General features: G+C 45.2%; 1 protein-coding gene across 1 annotated transcript in view; it reads right to left on the bottom strand.

Moving 5' to 3' along the window:
- Positions 1-19,561, bottom strand: part of Fbxo32 (F-box protein 32) — a 39,014-nt gene that overhangs the window by 9,476 nt on the left and 9,977 nt on the right. Inside the window, exons 5-6 of the mRNA NM_026346.3 lie at positions 6,917-7,010; positions 5,931-6,115 (exon numbers count right to left, since the gene is read on the bottom strand). Of these exons, the coding sequence (NP_080622.1) occupies positions 5,931-6,115; positions 6,917-7,010 (279 nt within the window). The remainder of the gene's footprint in view (positions 1-5,930; positions 6,116-6,916; positions 7,011-19,561) is intronic.

The following is a 19,561-nucleotide window of genomic DNA, read 5'->3' on the forward strand; positions in this document are numbered from 1 at the left end:
TGTCCAGTGCATGGGAACATACTGGATTTTAATACTTCATTCACTTCACTATTAAGCTGCAAGACTCACTACCTTCCAAAGTTGCTACTGCCCAGGAGAGGTGGCCCAGGCAGACCCCTGGCCTCCCATCTCACCATCCTCTGTGGCTTCCTCAGATTGTTCCATTTCTGGCACCCAAACCACATCTTGACTACCTGGGCACAATGGCCTCACCCCTTCTCTTGTCTCAGATTCACTTCAAACCCATTTCCCTTGGGCATGGTGGCACACGTCTTTAATCCCAGCACTTGGGAGGTAGAGACAGGAGGATCTCTATGAGTTTATGGCTAGCCTGCTCTATAAAATGAGTTCTAGGAAAGCCTCCTGGTTGTCCTACACAGAGAGACCACATCTTAAAACAAAACAAAACAAAAAACAAAAACCAAACACCTTAGAAAGCAAAGCTATACAAAACAAAACGAAATGCAACTATTTCTTCTGATGACTCTTTCTGCTTATGTATTTCCTAGAGGTCTCCTTCATTACACCTTCCTAGAATTTCCAAAATCTCCTCAGGGGACGTCTGTAAGTCTCTCTCCTGCACTACCCCTTTCCCTCAAGAAACACCAAGTTGCATATTCCTTTCAGAACCTAAAGTCCATTGTTTTGGTGTTTGTCACACCATAAGCACTCAATAAAAATATTAGTGCAATGGATTAAATCCAAATAGTTAAACAAGACCAAAAAGAATAACCCAGAGACCCCGTGCTTGTGCATGTGTGTGTGTTGTCTATAAGAATATATGTATGTGTTTGTATACATGTATGTGGATTTGGGCATGTTTCTGTTTGAGTTTATATACATGCATGTTTCTGTATATGCTTGTGTATCTGTGTGTACACACTGGGAATGGTTGGCCCCAAACCCTTTGAGCTAAGCTACGCTGTAACTGAGGCAGCTCTATTCACATCATAGGACATTTAATTTTTTTTTTTAAAAAAAAACTTTTATTTATTCTACATGTATGTGTGTTTTGCCTGCATGTATGTATGTGCAGCCCATGGAGGTCAGGAGAGGGAATCAGATCCCTGCAACTAGAGTTCAGATGGTTGTGAGCCACCATGTGGGTGGGTGGTGGGAACTGAACCCAGGTCTTTTGCAAGAGCAACAGTGAGAGAGTTCTCTAGCCCCTGCAGGGAATGTTTTAAAAATAGCTCATCTACATAGAGTACTTGCCTGCAGTCAACCATGAGCTTCTGAAGGAACCAGCATTATACCCCCAAGCTTATATTCAAGACCTTTCTTATTTTACATTTTAATGATCTCAAGATACCTCACCTAGACCTACAGCCCTGAAGGCAGGTGTAGCTTGCAGGCCTTGGGGACTAGTCTAGCACAAAGAGGGCCCCTCCCTCATTCAGTGTGGCCCAGGTGCAGAGCTGCACAGGGGAAAGCAATGCTCTGGGAATAGGGATTATTTTTTCATCAGATTTCTGGGGGAGAAACTGTAGGAAGCAGAGCAGAGCCCAAGCACATGGGAGCCAGCCAGGGTTTTCTTGGTACCAGGCTCACTGCGATTCCCAATGTGGGTTAGTCTTGGCAATCATCTGAGTCCCTTGGCAGGCAGGACAGGTACTAGTGGGAAGATGGGCCACAGAGGGACTTGACAGGGTTGTGAGAAGACTAGACGTGTCATGGGAGGGATGTCACAGGGGAGGGATGTCACATGGGCAAAGAGCAGATCCAAATGGCATCCCGAGGAGCCTGGGTCTCAGTTTCTCCAGCTCCCAAAGCCTGTGCTTAGAATACTAATGCTGATCCTGCAGTGGACTCAGGCCTCCTGTTTCTTCAGAAGTGCCTGTGACCTGACAGCTTTTACAGCTCTCTTATACCCCAGGCTGTTGGGCTGAACTTTCAATTGTTTGCAATGTTCAGGACTTGGTATGACTGCAGAAAGCCCTCGACCTATCTGTCGTTTATCATCTGCTGTTGATCATATGAGCTAATAAAACTGCCATGGGATTTTCTTTTTGTTTCCAGCACTTCAAAGCCTCTACTTTTTTGGTTAAAACTCCCAGGCCAATTATTACATTAACTCCCATTAAAGGCACGCTTGCTTGGCAGAGTTTGCTCTGTCAGATTTTCAAACCTGAACTTTTCCAAAACCCTTGCCCAGACCTCAAGCCAAGCCCTTACTCCTGATAAATGGTTAACTGCTTGCATGCCTTCTTCCTTTTGAATATAAACATATAAAAGGAAACACACGTCACTCCTGCAGCCCCAGTCGAGCATTTGGCTAGACTCCGTTTGTGCCTATCCCAGCTCCCATTTTCCAAAACACTGCTTTGCCCACAGCTCTATAATTATATCTTATTTTTCCTACAAACCAGGGCTCTTAATTTTGTCCTTCATCCTTCATTATATAAATTATGTCTGCCAATAAAAATTGGCTTGAAAGAATTCGATATGAAGATTTCTAAGGCAAACAAGGTTCTATGCTGGGGCAATGGTGGCAGGACTCAGGAAAAGAGGAAGCACTGACTATGAAAGACGCTTGAATATTTTCATGGATTAACATACTTCTCTTTCTGACAAATATAAAAATACAGTCCTGACTGAAGTAGAGTGTTCTCATTTTCTCCTCCCTCCCTCCCTTCCCTCTCTTCCCTCCCATTCCCCCCCAGGATCTTACAGCCTAGGCTGGCTTCAAGGTTGTTAGGTAGTTGAGAATGTCCTTAAACTTCCCATTCCCCTGACTGCACTTCCCAAGTGTGCTGAGATTACAGGCCTGAGCCACCAAGCCCCTTAAGAGCTGGGGATTTATGTTAGACGCTCTTCTTTACTGCTCTCAGAACAATACAGCTTAGAGCCCCCTAGTGGGTTCAGGAAAGAACAGAGTGTAGAAAGGACCAGGAGTTAAAAGTGAGCAGCCTGGAGTCTGATGATGCCAGGCCTTCTGTGTAGAGGCCTCAATACAATTACACTCTGCCTGCCGCCATGTTTTTGGTTTCTACATCCTTGAATTCACTAAGTCACAGATGGAAAATACTCAGAAAAAAAATGCATCTGAACTGACTGTGTAAAGCTCTTTTTCTTATCCTCGTGTCCTGTGTACATAGCACCCTACAAGGTTTTAAAACTGGGCTAGATATGGTCAGCAGTGCAAAGGAGGATGTGAGTAGGCTATTGTACAGTCACTAGCTACTGTATGCATGATACTTTCATCCAGGGCATCCTCAGGGTGTCTTTGAATCTATCCCCTGTGGATACTGAAGATGATCTTTCTCATTTCCAAAACAAGGGATAGAGTATCCTGCTATGTGACTGGGTAGAAGAGATGAGATAACATGCAGACAACACTCAGCACAGTGTCCAGTAAATTCCAGTCATTTATCTTAATTACAATTAATTACTAGATAAGTTAAGTATCACATGGAAAGGATTTACAGTGTGTGTGTGTGTGTGTGTGTGTGTGTGTGTGTGTGTGCAGCCAAGCCCTTGATCATAACACCTAATGCATCTATATTAATGCTTACCACATTCTAGGCCCTGTTCCAGCTGCTGTCTGTAGACTCGCTTATGCAAACTCACGCCTATGCTAAATCTCACACAGGGCTATGAGATGGCCTCTATTTTCCAAATGAGGAAAGTGAAACAGGGGGAGACTGAGTACTACGTCCATATCTTGCAGTTGCTAACTTATCCTTGTCATCCAGAATTTAGGACAATCTTCTCCTCCAATCCTGTCCCTCCGAACCCTGAACGCGTACTTCAGCAGGCGGGGGTGGGGTGGGGGGTGGGGGGCTGCCTCCTCAAATACACATTCACCTCTTTGACTAAAATCTATTCACCTCTTTGACTAAAATGCTGCCTCTGCCAGGCACAGAGCTGGAGGTGACAGTGTCCTTTCCTTTGACAATCAGAAAGCAGTGGGTGGAGACAGACCTATATGTGTATGAGATCATTTTACCTAGGCAGAGCAGTTCTGAAGAAGACCGAGTGATAGGGGCTTTAAGAATGGGATGGACCAGGACGGCTGGGAGCCCAGGGGCCCTGAGGTAGTGTGCAGAGAAGTGTGGGGTTCTGCTGGAACACCTAGCACAGATGTTGGAGGAGATGCGCTTTAGTGTTGGATCTCTTCTGTTTCATTGGATGAAGGAGTAGCTTTTTTTTTTTTTTAATAAGCTGGATCAGTGGATAAATACATGGAAGAAAACTAGATGGGGAAAAAGTTTGGAAGCCACTGATGGCTAAGCACACTTTGCCATTTTAGGAATAAACAGTCTGAGCTTCTGACTTCAGTCAGCTCTTAGCCTAATTGCTGTGTAGTGCCTAGAAGGTCACTGGAACCCTCGGGTCCCCACTTCACTGTCATCCCGTGCAGGGTAATGGTAACTGCAATGGCTGCTTTTCAAGGCTGTTTGGGGACCAGCTAAGGAGGGTCTTAAGGAAGAAAGGTCACAGAAGTGCAAGGAACGGGAGATCAGCATAGGTGACGTACTCATCTCAGGCGGCCAGAGGCAGCAGAGCTCAAAGTCCCTAGAGGGCAGATGTCATTGGAACAAATGGGCCTTGTTCATTTCTGTCACTGGCTGGGACTTTTATTTAGGGAATAATTTAGGAAGTATTCAGTGCAGGCCACAGAGAATGCTTGAACTCAGGTAACAGGTTTACTGGAATTTTCTGTGAGAGACGAATGGAATTCTGGTTTTAAATGTACATTGTTAAGCTATGTCTATAGTCTGGAGAGAGACTGGAATAAATTATTAAATTATACTGCTCATAATACATGATTAATTTTCTTAATATAACAGTGGGGTTAATTTTCTTAAAAACAGTATAACAGTGGGGATAATTTCTGAAAGGTGACCTACATTTGGGCTCTGCTCTTTGCATGCATGTGTCTGCAGGCACGTGCATGTGTGTGCCTGTACGTGGGGATGTGGGTGTGCACAAGTGTGGGTTTGTAGCCTAAGTGACTCTTTGGAAGCCACGTAGAGGTTTCTATTATTCCCTGTGTTTCAGACTTTAAGAAACTAAGATCCAGAAAAAAAAATCATTAGTTGTACATAGGGGATGCTTTTTTGGAACTATCACATGGCAAGGTAATTATTTACAAGAGGTCGTGGGGTTTTCTGCATGTCACCTTCACCTGACACATGGTACAGTTCCAAACTGTATGGGTCCCGGAAACCACTTAACCAGCTCAGCGTGTGTGATTAGATAAGTCAGCAAAGTGTTCCGTGAGGTCCTGAGTGTGCCTGTCCATCGGGGAGGCTGAGATTACACCAGCAGCAGTCACAGGTTTGTGTGTCTCAGCCTTCCCTCTCACCATAAAGACAATGGGAACCAACAACGAGTATTTAATTTGGAAAGCCAAAACAAACATCTGATGTATGTAGCCATATGCCTATAGTCTACAGGCTCTGAGTGAATCTTGATCAGTATTTTCTTACATGTACGTCCAGGCTTGATTCAAAGACATCCCTTGTCCTCACTACCAATACATGGAACTAAAATTTTAAAAGGCTGGCAGTACCAGTTCTCCAAGCCTGTCTTCTGGGTATGATTGCATTGACGGCAGCATCCCCCCAATACACAAAAAGCTCATTCTTTTTGAGGAGATGAGAGCTCACCCAAGCCACACTGAAGACTTCAGCAGGATGGCCAGCACCCTGCCCCCAACAGTGTTCTGCATGATGCTCCCAGTTGGCTGTTAGGCTTCACGTTTCCTCTACCTTCTTCTGCCAAGTTCTTCTTCCCACTCCCCTCTATCAGGATGCCCCTCATAGCACCCTCCAAGATGAGGCATCAAATCAGAAGCAATTAGCTCCTGCATCACCAGAGTAGACTATGTTGCCTTGGACTTTCTACTCAGTGTCTAAGTGGAGGAAACCACTGCACGGTGGGTGGGGGGTGGCAGGTGGCAGGTGGCGGGCGCTTGCACTTACCCTGCTGATCTGGATGCTATTCAGCTGCTGCTGCCAGTGTAGAATGGTCTCCATCCGATACACCCACATGTTAATGTTGCCCACCAGCACAGACTTGCCGACTCTCTGCACCAGTGTGCATAAGGATGTGTAGAGAGTCTGGAGAAGTTCCCGTATAAGTCTTATGTTTTGCTGGTCTTCAAGAACTTGGGTGGGGGGAAAAAGAAAATCAAAGTTAAGTTATTGAAGCCAGGCATGTTACAAGTGGGCTTTTCTTCTTCGTTGTGGGCTCCTGTTACTGGGCACTGCCTGTGTCTTTCTTTCTCACCAGTGTTAATTCTATCCTCGGCTAGTGGGTAGAGTTTCTGCCATCTGGGTCCCTCTTTGTTCCCTTCTCCCGGGTTTCTAAAGAACTCTTTTCTGTTTCTATTGCTCCACCAGTGCCAAGTGTCCACCTGATCAGAAAGTGGTGGGGGTTTTTTTGTTCAGCAGATAGCATCTTTTTAGATGAGTAGAAGACTGCATTTTGGGGGTTCAGATGGTTGGGTTTTAACCTTGTCTGTCACTTCTCTAGACAATCATTTCTCATGTGCCTCAGTTCCCCTATGTCTGAAATGACTCAGCTGACCCAGAGGTCTTAAGGTCCCCTCCAGTTCAAACAGTCTATGCCTGGATTCTGCTTTGCACACAGCTCCATTTCCTGGGGCTATAGAAACTCCACCATGAAGGGCAGGGTTTGTGTCCTCATTGAGAAGCCAGTCAAACTTGAAGCAGGGAAAACATATGACCCTAAAGAAATGACAAGGGGCAGTGTGCTTGGTCTTTGCCAAGGGCATGGATGGCACATCTTTTCTGAGCTGGAAGCAGGTACTCCTGACTTCAGCCGCCATGACTCACTTCTCTAGGCTTATACTCCTTTAAACCTAGTGACATGCTACGTGATGAGACAACCCACCTGCCTATTCCCACACCTAGGAAAAGGGCTGAGGTGTGTGTGGGGTGCTCACCTTTCAGTACCACTTTTTCCAAAATGTTCATGAAGTTCTTTTGGGCGATGCCACTCAGGGATGTGAGCTGTGACTTTGCTATCAGCTCCAACAGCTGTGGATAAAAATAGAAGTTGCCAGGCTTAGACTACAGAGATTTCTTTTTTTTTTTTAAACCTAATCTTCACTTTTGAGTCACATGACATGCAGATACAGACAGATGGGGGTGGGGAGGAGAAAGAGAGAGAGAGAGAGAGAGAGAGAGAAAGAGAGAGAGAGAGAGAGAGAGAGAGAGAGAGAGAGAGAGAGAGAGAGAGGCCACTAGGCAATAAAAGGCAGATGCTCAGAGAGGCAATAAAAGGCAGATGCTCAGAGTGAAAGACAAATGGGGGTAATTCAAAACCAGGAGTCAGGCTGAATATTTAATTGCTTTCCTTTTTTTCTTCTATATATAAAGGGTTTGGGCTTCAGCCAGGGCTGATCCATTGTATTTGGCCCACTTCAGAAAGGAGAGCTGACACTATTCCAAAGGGAACAGAACCTCTCATGACCTGTGAACACCAGAGCTCTGCATAATCACCCCAAGGGGATCTGTTCTTGTCCTGACCTGAACCTCTGTCCACTGGCACCGACTGCTCTCAGGACACATTCGGGTTCATGTTTGGTGACCATGTGCATGTCCCAAGGAAGGGATGAGTCTTTTTTAGACAGTACCTGCTTCTCATGTTCAAGAAACTTGCCTGATTAGTAGACTCCTTTGCTGCAGGTACCTTTTTTTTTTAATAGAAAGATGCTAAGGAAGAGAAACAGGGTGTATAGTGAGTCTACCTCTCTCTCCTCAGAGGCTCAAAGGAGAATCCTAGTATCTGTCAGCTTTGATACAATTCTTTTGAAAGCTTTATGTGTGTCAGTATACCACGTTTGTGCCTTGTGCTAATGGAGGCCAAAAGAGGACATTGGATCCCCTGGAACTGGAGTTACAGACAGTTGTGAGCCACCGTATGGATGTCAGAACTAAGCCTGGGTCCTCTAGAAGCAGCAAGTACTCTTACTGGCTAAGTTATCTCAACCAGCCCATGCAATAGAGTCTTGATTTGATAAATTCTTAGCTCTGTGATTAAGGGCATGCCACTAAATGCATTTTGCTATCTGGGTTCTTCATTTCTATGAATAATATTCAGGGTCTTTGAGGTGGTGAGCTTTCAATGAAAGAGTATGCACAGAACCCCTACCCAAGGGCCTGGTGTTAATTAGATGCCAGGTAAGTTTGGTTTGTTTGACAAGGGCCTATGCTAATTTCTACTACTTCCATTATTGCCAAACAAAAAGAAAAGAAATTATAATACCGTATTGGTATTATGTATATACTATATTGGATACTGGAATCAAGGCAGAAGAGGGAAGAAACAGAACAATCTAAAACTCTGCACTACAAAACCACAACTGAATGGGAACATAAGAACTGAACACAAAAGCCGGATTTCAGGGGATTCGCTTTGGACCCATGCCCTACATCAGCGGTTCTCAACCCATGGGTGATGACCCTGTGGCAACCCTCTATCTCCAAAAATGTTTACATTACAATTCATAACAGTAACAAAATTACAGTTAGGAAGTAGCAACGAAAATAATTCTATGGGTTGAGGGTCACCACAAGATGAGGAATTGTATTAAAGGTTTGCAGCATTATGAGGGTGGAGAACCATGGCCCTAGGTGGTTTAGAGCACCTCCGTGTCCCAGGCCCTTATTTAAAACATTTGTCCTTATTGAGCCCTTTGGGCCCTTGTCAAACACAGACAGACCTAGTTCCTGGAACATAATTTTACTTTAAATTGGAAACAAAAAGTTCTAAGCCTTGAATGCCCTCATGCTAGATGTGGTATCTTTTACATGGGCATGGGGTGGTGTGTCCTCCTGACTTGGAGGACGAGGAGGAGGAGGAGGAGGAGACACTGCTGTATTGTGCTTAGTGCTGGAGACCTAAACTTAGAAGTCAGGAGCTGACAAGAGTGATGCTGACAGGGTAGACATCAAAACACGCCCGGGGATGTGGGGTGGGTGGGGTGGGGGAGGCTCTGTCCATGCATAGTGACCGCAGGGCTCTGTGCCCGCCTAGTTCAGTTCTGCCACCAATCAGCACATGACAGTGGAAAAAGAACACGAACCTTTCATTTTCTCCCTGAGCAACAGCAGCAGGCTCTAGAAGGCCAGGCCAATGGTTTATTAATGCCCAGAGCCTCACATGACTAGCATAAAGCGAGATGAAAGAAAACAAAAGCCTGGCAGTCTGGAGCCTACTCCTGCAGGGCAGGCGGCTGAGCACCATGACTCATCCTTGGGTAGGAGCTGAGGCAGGGGCCAGCCTTCGATCAGCCAGAAATGCATCTAAAACGTGGGTGCCATGTGACCACTGCTCCCCAGAGTGTCAGTCTTAATCCCATCTCAAAGGGCACCCATCACAAGGGAAAAAAAAAAAAAGATAAAAAGCCTCTGCAACAGGCCCTGACTGTGCATCAAAGAAAGCTCTGCGGGCTCTGTTTAGGAGCAGCAAAGAGCTCTTTGGGCTGAACTTATTATCTTCGTTACCTGAGGAGGGAGAGGGATAGAGCAGCACACTGGCAAGTGACAGGAGGGTGACATGTAATCTCATCTCTGTTTCACCCTATCTTCAGGGAAAGTCCCCGCTTTCATTGCTAGGCAGCTGTGGGGCCCTGGAACAGGAGAATCGGATTCTCTGTCTGGGTGACCTTTACAACCGTCATTCATTTAGCAAGAATCTCTGTGTCCACTCTGTTGTAGCACTGAGACAGATGACAGGGAAGGGCAGAGCGCGCGATCCCCAGACTCATGGAGTTTACTGTCTAGTCATCTAGCTTGTTGTGGGGTTTCTAAATGTCAATAAAAAGGCTACCTACAGGAAATACAAACCAAACCAGCGACAACAAAAGACTACCTCTAGGACTGTAATGAGAATCAAGTGAGATATTGAGAAAACCAAAACTTACTGTTGCAAACATAAAGTGTTATGATCACTATTAAAATTACTCTTCTCCCCGGTGCCAGTCTCTTAAAGAAGTTTAAGGTTGACAGCTGGAGTAGGCAAACTTTCTACAGGGCCAAATAGGAACTGGGTTTTTGATTTTTTTTTTTTTTTTTTGTTTTGAGGCAGGGTTTCTCTGTGTAATAGCCCTGGATGTCCTGGAACTCACACTGTAGACCAGGCTGGCTCAAACTCAAAGAGATCCCCTTGCTTCTGCCTCCCCTGGGGCTAGGGTTAAAGGAATGCACCACCATACCTGGCCCCCAAGTAGTAACTGCTTCAAGGTTTGTGGGTCATACAGTCTTTACACTGAAAATGACCTGCTGTTGTAGCACAAAAGCAACCCTAGACAATATGAAAATCAATGTGTACACTTGTGTGTAACAATAAAACTTTATTTATAAAAATAAATGCAGGGCCAGATGTGGTCCTGGGGTCCCTTGCAATATATATCATAGAGAGTATAAGTGAAGGTCCCAGAGTCAAACTACTGGCTTCAGTTTTTCCTATCTATAAATTTTGTATAATGATACCACTTCCTTAAGAATTGTTGTGAAGATCAAATAGATCATCAAGCCCTCACAAAGTGCCAGGTACCAAGAACATACTTAGCGTTATCACAGTGTTTTATCATAATACAGAAAAGACAGCTAGGTAAAATTATTGCCAGGCAGAACATAGGGAAGTACTAAGGTAAAATATAGCTTGTTTAAAGACTATATTTCAACTGTATGTGTTGTCAACTGGATGCACTCAGACTTTAACATTCCTCTGACATCGCTATTATATTTGTGGTGCATTTAGTAGCTCTCTGTTGATACACGTCATGACTTGCAGAGATGCTTCAACCATGAAGCCGTATTTTGCTAAAAACGATGGATATTTACTGTGTGCAGAGATGGTGCCACACAGTTCATCTGTCTGGTCTCAATTTTCAATGGACAAAGAGGTTAAGTTTCCCATTTGACAAATGAAGACACTAAGGCTCAGAGCAGTTAAGCTGCAGCAGGAAATCAGTGAGTTAAGACTCAAGTTCAGATATGTCTAACTGAGAATACGTATTTGGAGGATCAATAATTTGCCACATAGGGCCAACTTTTATTCTAACAATTGCAGCAACGTCATGACTTATTATCATCTGCAAAGAATCTGGAAATCTTATATCAACAGTGTGCTATGACTGGTGACCAGCTTCCACGCTGAGGCGAAATAATGTCCAGAACAATATTATGAACATATTTAGGAAGAGGCAATGGTTTTGGGTTACCTAAGGAGTCTACCTCTTACTCCAATACAACTCTACTGCTAAGAACCAGCAGATAATGTCATGTGATATTAACGATGAAGGGCTGAATCTGTCTACCATTTCTGTTGCTAAGAGAGCTGTTTGCCCCAGAGAGTGGATTTGTATCCAGTAATTTGTTTACCAAGAGGACTGAGCCAACTACATCCTTTGCCCTTAGCCACAAGGAAAGGAGTAGAGGAAAATGTCTTGTTTGGAAGTAGCTGTTTGCTGCTGGGCAAATTTTAGCTCAGGTGCCAGTAATTTGTGGCTGTGCTGAAGGAGAGGCAGAGGTGTAGGGGAACAGGGAGTCATGCTCGAGGCTGCCCCTGGGGGCCATGGTGTCATTGTGAGTGGGCAGTGTGGGGATCTGCCATTGCGTGCAGGGTGTCACTGTGCAATGAAGGCATGAAGCTTTTCTACTGGAGGGAGGAGGTGGTGGCGACATGTCCAAACCACATCCTGCCCTTCAGCCCCGGCTCATGCTGGTTTTGGAGATGATGGATTTGGAGAAAAGTCTAGTTGCACGCTGTTACCCCAACAGCGAGCGAAACTATGTAGCAAATCTCGGGCATATCACGCAGAGTTTGGTGTGATGTTTGGAGAGTCACTCGGCAAAAGCAATTTCCCTCCTATCATTCTTTACTGAAAAACAGGTTTCCTCTGCAATTCATCTGTATAGCACTTACATTTATTAACACACACACACACACACACACACACACACACACACACACACACACACACATCATATGGGAGTAGACATGAAAGAATACCATGCGAGAGTTGGTTTGGTTCATTTTTACCTATATGTCGGCTCCCGAACTGGATTCATCAGGCTTGGTGACAAGTGCCTTACCAGCTGAACCATCTTGCTAGCCTAGCACTCATGTTTTAAACAATATGTCACTTCCCTACTCAAAATCCTCAGATGCCTTTCCTCTGCATGTGGGAAAATCCCCAGGTTCCTTTTCACCACTGACAAGGTCCCCCTGGACCTACGTCCTGCCCTTCTCCAGCCTTTTTGTACAGTGGCCCCTGAGTTCATTCTGTCCCTGCTGTACAGCCCACCTGCATTCCTTGGTCAGGTGAAGTTCCTTCCCAGTGGTGGGGTTTGTCTCTTGCATATCTTTACATGCTTGGCTCTATCTCATCCCCCAGGTCTTAGTTCAAATGATGCCCAGATGCAGCTCAGAGAAATCACCCCAAACAACTTACATGAAAAGCAACCCTCCTCACCCTTCACTGTTGCTTAATGCACAGCTTCCATGACCTTCACATAATTGCTGCTTGTCCAATCAGAAGCTCTCCCTCAAAACCCAGGGACCCAGGTTTACTATTTCACCCCTGCCTACTTCATGCCTGTCACTCCACATGTACTTGGATTAATACACACACACACACACACACACACACACACACACACACACACACACACATTTGTCTTTGAGAGTCAAAGAGTATTATTTCTGGAAGGGATTTGGAAAGAGTTGACCTGAATGCTTTGCTGCTTGGGATCAAATCCTTCATGAGAGTCAAATGACATGACTCTAGATAGCATGAACTTCCAGGTTAGAGGTCACCCAGTGTCCGAGTGGTCCTCCAGGGGCTGCACAGAGGACTAAAGAGGAAGTCACTTACTCAAACACTCGCTGAAGGGCAAGCAAGCCCCACCTCTACAGGGATGCTGACAATCAAGCCTTCAGAAGTATTGGTAAAAATAGCACCTTCTGCTTCCTGTCAGTTTAAAAGATCAAATCCAAATGGAGGTTGACCATGTATATCCTCTCTCTCTTTCTTTCTTGAGATATTGTTAGGACTATATAAGAATGTATTTGTGTTTTGACTGAGTGTGGTGGCACATGCCTTTAATCCCAGCACTTAGGAGGCAGATCTCTGGGTTTTGAGGCCAGCCTGGTCTACAGAGCCAGTTCCAGGACTGCTAAGGCTACACAGAGAAACCCTCTCTCACAAAGGCTATATAAGAATATATTTGTGTCTTGGCTGGGTGTGATGGCACACCCCTTTAATAGTAGCTCTTGGGAGGCAGACCAGGTGGATTTCTGTGAGTTCAAGGCCATCCTGACTAACATAGGGACCCCGTCTAAAGACAAACAAGCAAACAGCAAGAGAACAGGATAGAGTTACGTCTACATTCTTCCATCTCCTAGGAGGAGGCTCTCCATACCTTGCATGGAAATTCTGCCAGCCTGATCAAAAGCAGAGAAAGGAAACCCAAGCTATGTGTCATGTGCTCAGTGCCCAAGCTGGGTGTCCACTGGAAGGCACTGTTATCATTTATAACAAGCCTTCAGTTACATTAGGCAGCACCTCTGCCGCACCGAGTACTGTGTACTTCCAAGATCCTTATTTATTCAATGGATAACACAGGTCACATACCTGGAAAGTTTTGTCCCGTCTTTGAGCCTGAACACTGGCAGGTTGTAAGAAGAAAAAAATCCCAGCCACATTAATAATCTCCAGGCGTGTCAAGATCAGGTAAATATTATTTGCGAGTGAAACAGCTCTTGAATTAAGAGAGTTAAAAATGGTGAGGAGGGCCAAGTTTATATGAATTAGTTGTATCCTCAGCCAAGAGAGACCTGTCTCTCCACCTTACAACTATCTCAGTGACTTCGGAACTTACAAAGGGTCTCTGATTACTGCTGTACAGCTCTGAGCAGCCACATCTTCCTCGTGCCTCCCAATTCTTCCAGCATGGTCTCATTTACTCCAGAATGCCCCACCTCTCCCTATGCCCCTGTGAGGCTGAATGTGATGCCCTCAACCTCAAACCTACTCCACTCTCCTTCGCTTCTGTCCTCTCCCACGTCCAGGTTTCTGCACACACCTTTTGTTCCTGTAAAGCCTTCTGCCTGCCTCTCCATCTGGCCAAATCCTGGCCAACCTTGAAGGAAGCATCTCATGTTCTGCTTCCTTTAAGAAGTTATATGCAGCGCTCCTAGACACCACCAAACCCAACCAATTGATTATGTAGTTGTAAAAAAAACCACCTGGCAGCAGAGGCAAGGTCCTGTGCAATTCTCAAGGGGCCGAGGCACACTGGTACGTGGGCTCAGTACAAATTAGGGCTTCAAAAGTATTCACTGGAAGCGTTTTGCTGTGTACAGAATGTCGCAGGGGGTGATGTCATCCTTGGCACTGGAGACCTTTCACAGAATCAGGAGGTTTGAGGTCTAGGTCACGTATAGTATCAGTTGCTTCATAAGCATCATTCTTGGATGAGCACTAAACTCATACTTAAAACTCAGCTCACCTGTTCACTCTGTAATAAGTACTGGCTCAGCCTAGAATCCACGGTGGACTTCAATACATAAAATATATTTCTAAGACCGATGTTACAGTGTGTTTAGGTTCTGGGTCCCCAGCAAAAAAAAGAACATGTTTTTGACCCACTAGTTCTGAAAGTGGGCTAAAACAAAAGTCAGTTAGAAAAATACGGAAACATGGCAATTCTAATCATGTCTGAGAGTCACTTCCAGAGGGGGTCACGTTGCTGCTCTTTTGGCTTGCTGCTCCTGCAATGGCTGGCCTCCTTCTCCCTATGTCAGACACTGACAGTTTTAAGACCTGGATCGCTGAGGCTCCCCTCCATCTCAGGAAGGCCACCAAGTATGTAAAGCACCAACAAGGTTACTGTGGCCGAGGAACCTGCATAAAGAGCCAGGCTATTTGCATATCACAACCCACTGCGGCTTGGCATCAGAATGCCCTTAATTTCAGTACTGGGTTTAAACTTGACTCATTGGCTTGTATTTGGTCTTTTGTTTGCCAAACCACCCATCGACTTAAACTGAAACATGTTTTTGGATAATGCATTTTTTTTGGGGGGGGGTGGTTGTAGGAATGCAGTAACTTGCTAGAAATATTCAAACAGACTTAGGGTGGTAGTGTGGTAAACAGTAAGAATGTGCCTTGAGTTCAAGATGCTTTTTGCTGCAGAGGGGCACAGAGAATAGGGCTATCGGCTTTCTTTGTCTTTCCTGTACTCCTAGCATACAGGGGCCAATTTACCCCAATCAGGAAGTGGGTATTCAAGTTCTGCACAGACTTCCTGGGTTGATAATTGTAGCTATGGTTGCCAGGGGGCTAGTCTCCTTTTCATCCCATAGAAGAACTGAGCATGCGGTCCGGAATTATTTTGGCATCACGGTCTCTTCCTTTGAATGCGTGTCCATGTGCATGCAGACAGTTATTTGATATAAAAGGCCGAGGGGCAGCCGGGCGTGGTGGCGCACGCCTTTAATCCCAGCACTCGGGAGGCAGAGGCAGGCAGATTTCTGAGTTCGAGGCCAGCCTGGTCTACAAAGTGAGGTCCAGGACAGCCAGGGCTATACAGAGAAACCCTCGAAAAACCTAAAAAAAAAAAAAAAAGGCTGAAGGGAGCTCAGACGTGCAACAGGTAACCATGCTTGCTGCACATAATAAGCCTGCTGGCCTGAGCTCAATTCTGGAACCCATGATGGAGGTAGAGAACCAATGCTCAGAAGTTGTCCTGTGACCTTCATGTATGCACCGTAGCAAGCACACGTCTGCACTCACATGCACACACCGCACATAATACACACACACACATACACACCCCACTCTGAATTTCTCCATCTGAGCAAATGGTGGAGAGCACCAGGTTCATGACCACAGGACAGAGGACCAGGGTTAGATCCCCTGTGTCTCTTCCTGGCTAGGCAACCTTGTACAAATCACTTGATTCCCTGACATTTGCTTTCTTGTCTTCAAGATGCATTTAGCACATCTGCCCCTTGAACAGCCTGACCTCATCGAAGAAGCAGATTGGCTGGGTTGGAATCCATGGACTGCCAAGAGATAGCTGGGAACTGGCTTAACGCCAGAAGCGGCCACAAACCATGACTTACTAAAATAACCTTTCCAACATTCTCCATTCCCCTGACTTTCTTCTTCCCTGTGGATCCTTCCTGGCTACCAGATGGCATGACATAAAGAAACCTTGCACTCAGAGGCTCTTCTGAAGTCTACCTCCGTGTTTAGACGCATTTAACTGACCCATCATCACCAACACTCAAAACCTGTTCAAACCTCACTTACTCCTTCCTGGTTGTTCTTCTTGGATAAGCTGCTCACAATGATTCTACCTCCTGAGACTTAACAGGCTACCTCCTATATGCCACCTACCTCCTCAAACTCTGTCTTATGATAGCTCGGGTAACTGCCATACATATGTCCCAACTCGCCAACTGGATGCACCAGTAGAGGTCAAAACATTTTTAAAGGATACTACATGTTCTAGGCTTCCACAAGAACTGCCACTCAACTCTGAGTCCAACTTCCACTTAGCACAGACAATATGTAACAAATGTGCACAGCTGGGCACCAGTAAAACTGCACAGATGCTGATATTTGGGTTGTGCACAATTTAAACATCTTATTAATTATTATACAGAGCCCAATTCAATGACAGCTATACCTTATACTGTATTCAGCCATATCAGTAAAGGATTACACTCATATACACATATGTGTATATAGAAAAACTTTTTTTCGATGCTGGGGCTAGAACCCAGGGTATGACACACCCTAGGCAGATGCTTCATCATGGAGCCGTATCTGCAGCCTTAGGCCATTGTTTTTTAAATTGTTGCTATAGAGTTTTACCTCGCCTCCATTTTAAGGCCCCAAGATGTTTTTTCCTCACTTGAATAATGGGCTGTCTTGGAGATAGTTCCATTTCATCATATATATATTTCATCATGTATATATATATATATATATATATATATACATATATATACACACACACATATATAGTTTTATTGTTAAATATTGTTTTAACAATACTTATTTTTCTTTTGTATATGTAATGTGTATGTTGAGTATGTGTGTGTGTGCATGTCACAGCAAGTGTATGGAAAGCACAACCTTCCATCTTGCTTTGAGGCAGGGTCTCTCTCATTTCATTAAAAAAAAAAATTTAAAAAATCTCATTTAATTAGTGTGTGTTTGTGTGTGCGTGCAAACTCACATGGTGCATGCGTACCACAATGCACATATGGAGATCAAGGGACAGCTCGTGGGGTCAGTGTCCCCTTCCCCCATATGAGTCCAGGGGACTGAATTCCAGTCACCAGGCTTGTGTGGTAAGACCCTTTAGCTGGTGCATCCTCTCCCTGGTCCCTAACAATGCAGCCGTCCTAGTGACTCACTGAGGAATGGGTGTTTCGTTAAGTGTCAATGTTTACCGCTGTCAAGCCACACTACGGAGAGAGTAAGGATCCAAACCCAAAGACGGTTAGCTATTTTCAGGACCTCCCAAGTCCCACTGTGAATAGGCCAATCCTTAACTGTACCCCATCTGCAAACCCAGACTATCTTCACCGCTCAAGAAAGATGGCAGCACACACTTTAATCACTTACAAAACATTTCCCACACCCTTCTTCTTCATCCTCATGCTGCATTTTCCCAGTCTCAGAGAAAGGCTTTGACCCAGCCTCCTAGGTTACAGGGCCAAAGCGACTGATTTATGGAAGGTACCATAGCTACTATTGGCTTTGACTTGGAGCTGGAAAGTGTGTATTACACACAGACCACAGACACCCTCTAGAAATCATAATTTGATGCTGTGTATACTGGTTCATATGCAAACTACATTTGGGCCCTTGAATAAATTCCTCAATTAGTCTGTAGACTCTAAAGCTCACTGGGATGTCCCTGAGATATTTAAAAGACGCCAACACCTGAACACAACTTGCAGTTAATTACTTCAGAAGCTCCTGGGGCCGAGGCCCACCACCTACCAGTTTCATAGGTGATTACAATGTGCAGCCAGTTCGGAGGTTAGTCAGCTGCTATTCGGAGTTACCAACCTCCAACCCTCTTTTATGAAGGCTCAACGGTGATTTTGGTAAGCAGGGAATATTAAATATGAGTGGCTGAGTCTGCACAGCTGGCTCTAATCTGCAGAGCTCACCCATGTGTAAACGTGTCTCAGGGTTTGGGCACTTTCCCTTTGAAACTGGGGACACTGCTCTATGGAAGAGCAACCCAAGTGAGGCCTGGCTTCAGGACATTTACTTTAAGCCCCTGCTTACAAAGAACACAGGGACGCAGATACACGTATGAGCTCTTAAGAATACCCAGTTTTCATATCGGAATTTTGTTCCTTCTGTAGTCCCGTGGCATCGGGTAAGTCAGTTGCCTGGTTGTACCGTTTGTTTACGTGGAAATTATATAAGCACCCACAATTCAGAGGAACACTGAAAAGAGTGAAGGCGAGAAATGATTGCTGCTGTGTTATAATCTGGAACCCCTGCTGTATTTCTTCTGAAAAGAAAAGTAGGTGGGAAGAAAAGCCACCTAAAGCCAGGCCATTCCGATGATCGATTTGTAACACGAAATTAGACCCGAGTGTGTCCTTTAACACAGATGATGGAAACTCGTCATATTCTTAGCAACAGAAGTTTCCAGATCTCCCTGGGACCATTTCCAATCATCCAGACTAGTTTGCAGGCACTGCAAGGACTAGCTGACCTCTCTAGACCAGCGGAGTCACGCTGAATGACAGGAACATTTTGCCCAAGAAGGGCTCTTATTTTTATCCCTCATGGACTGAAGAGCGGCTCAGCCAGAGACTGGTCAGGACTGCCCCTACGTCAGTGACTCAGCCTGGGGCTTCCAATCTGCTGCTTGAAGGCCTGGGCGTTTGCCAGGTCACTCTGTCCAGGCAGCCTGCATCTGCCCAGATGGCAGGTGAATGAACCAGGCCTCAAGGGGGCTTGAATGTCATCCCTTTGGCTGAGTCTCTTCAGTCATCTGACTGTGCACCGAGAAGCTGCACGACCCAGAAAAAGAAAACAAAAGCTAAACCAAGCAACCCCCACAGGAGAGAATTACCTCACTCCAGAGCCCCAGACCTAAACAGCTGTTTCCTCCCAGGGTGAACCATCAATAAAAAATGTACAGTGGTGTGTATGCGTGCACGTGTTCGTGAAAAACAATCACCCAGATAGACTCAATAGCTTTAAAAGTCGTGTTCAACTTACCCGTGCAACTTCATTAATGGTTTCAAAAGGTTTAAAATAGAAACAGACCACAAAGGAGATGTCAGGCTTAGGTAGATGAAGACTTGGTATGAGGTGGGAGGCATGGGAGGGCACGCTCAACCATTTTGTGTCCTAAATGACTGTGACCCCAAGCCAGCTAAAAAAGGAGAGTGAGAAAACCCAGGAGGTTTCTACACCAGTTTAACTTGGGTCTTATTACCTGAGAAGCTCTCATTGGCTGGTGCTGCTGCCTGCTTCTTAGATGGGGTGGGTGTGAGAGGACCAGGGGTGGATTTTCACTTGGGG

The sequence above is a fragment of the Mus musculus genome, chromosome 15, assembly GCF_000001635.26.
Source record: "Mus musculus strain C57BL/6J chromosome 15, GRCm38.p6 C57BL/6J".
NCBI lineage: Eukaryota > Metazoa > Chordata > Mammalia > Rodentia > Muridae > Mus > Mus musculus.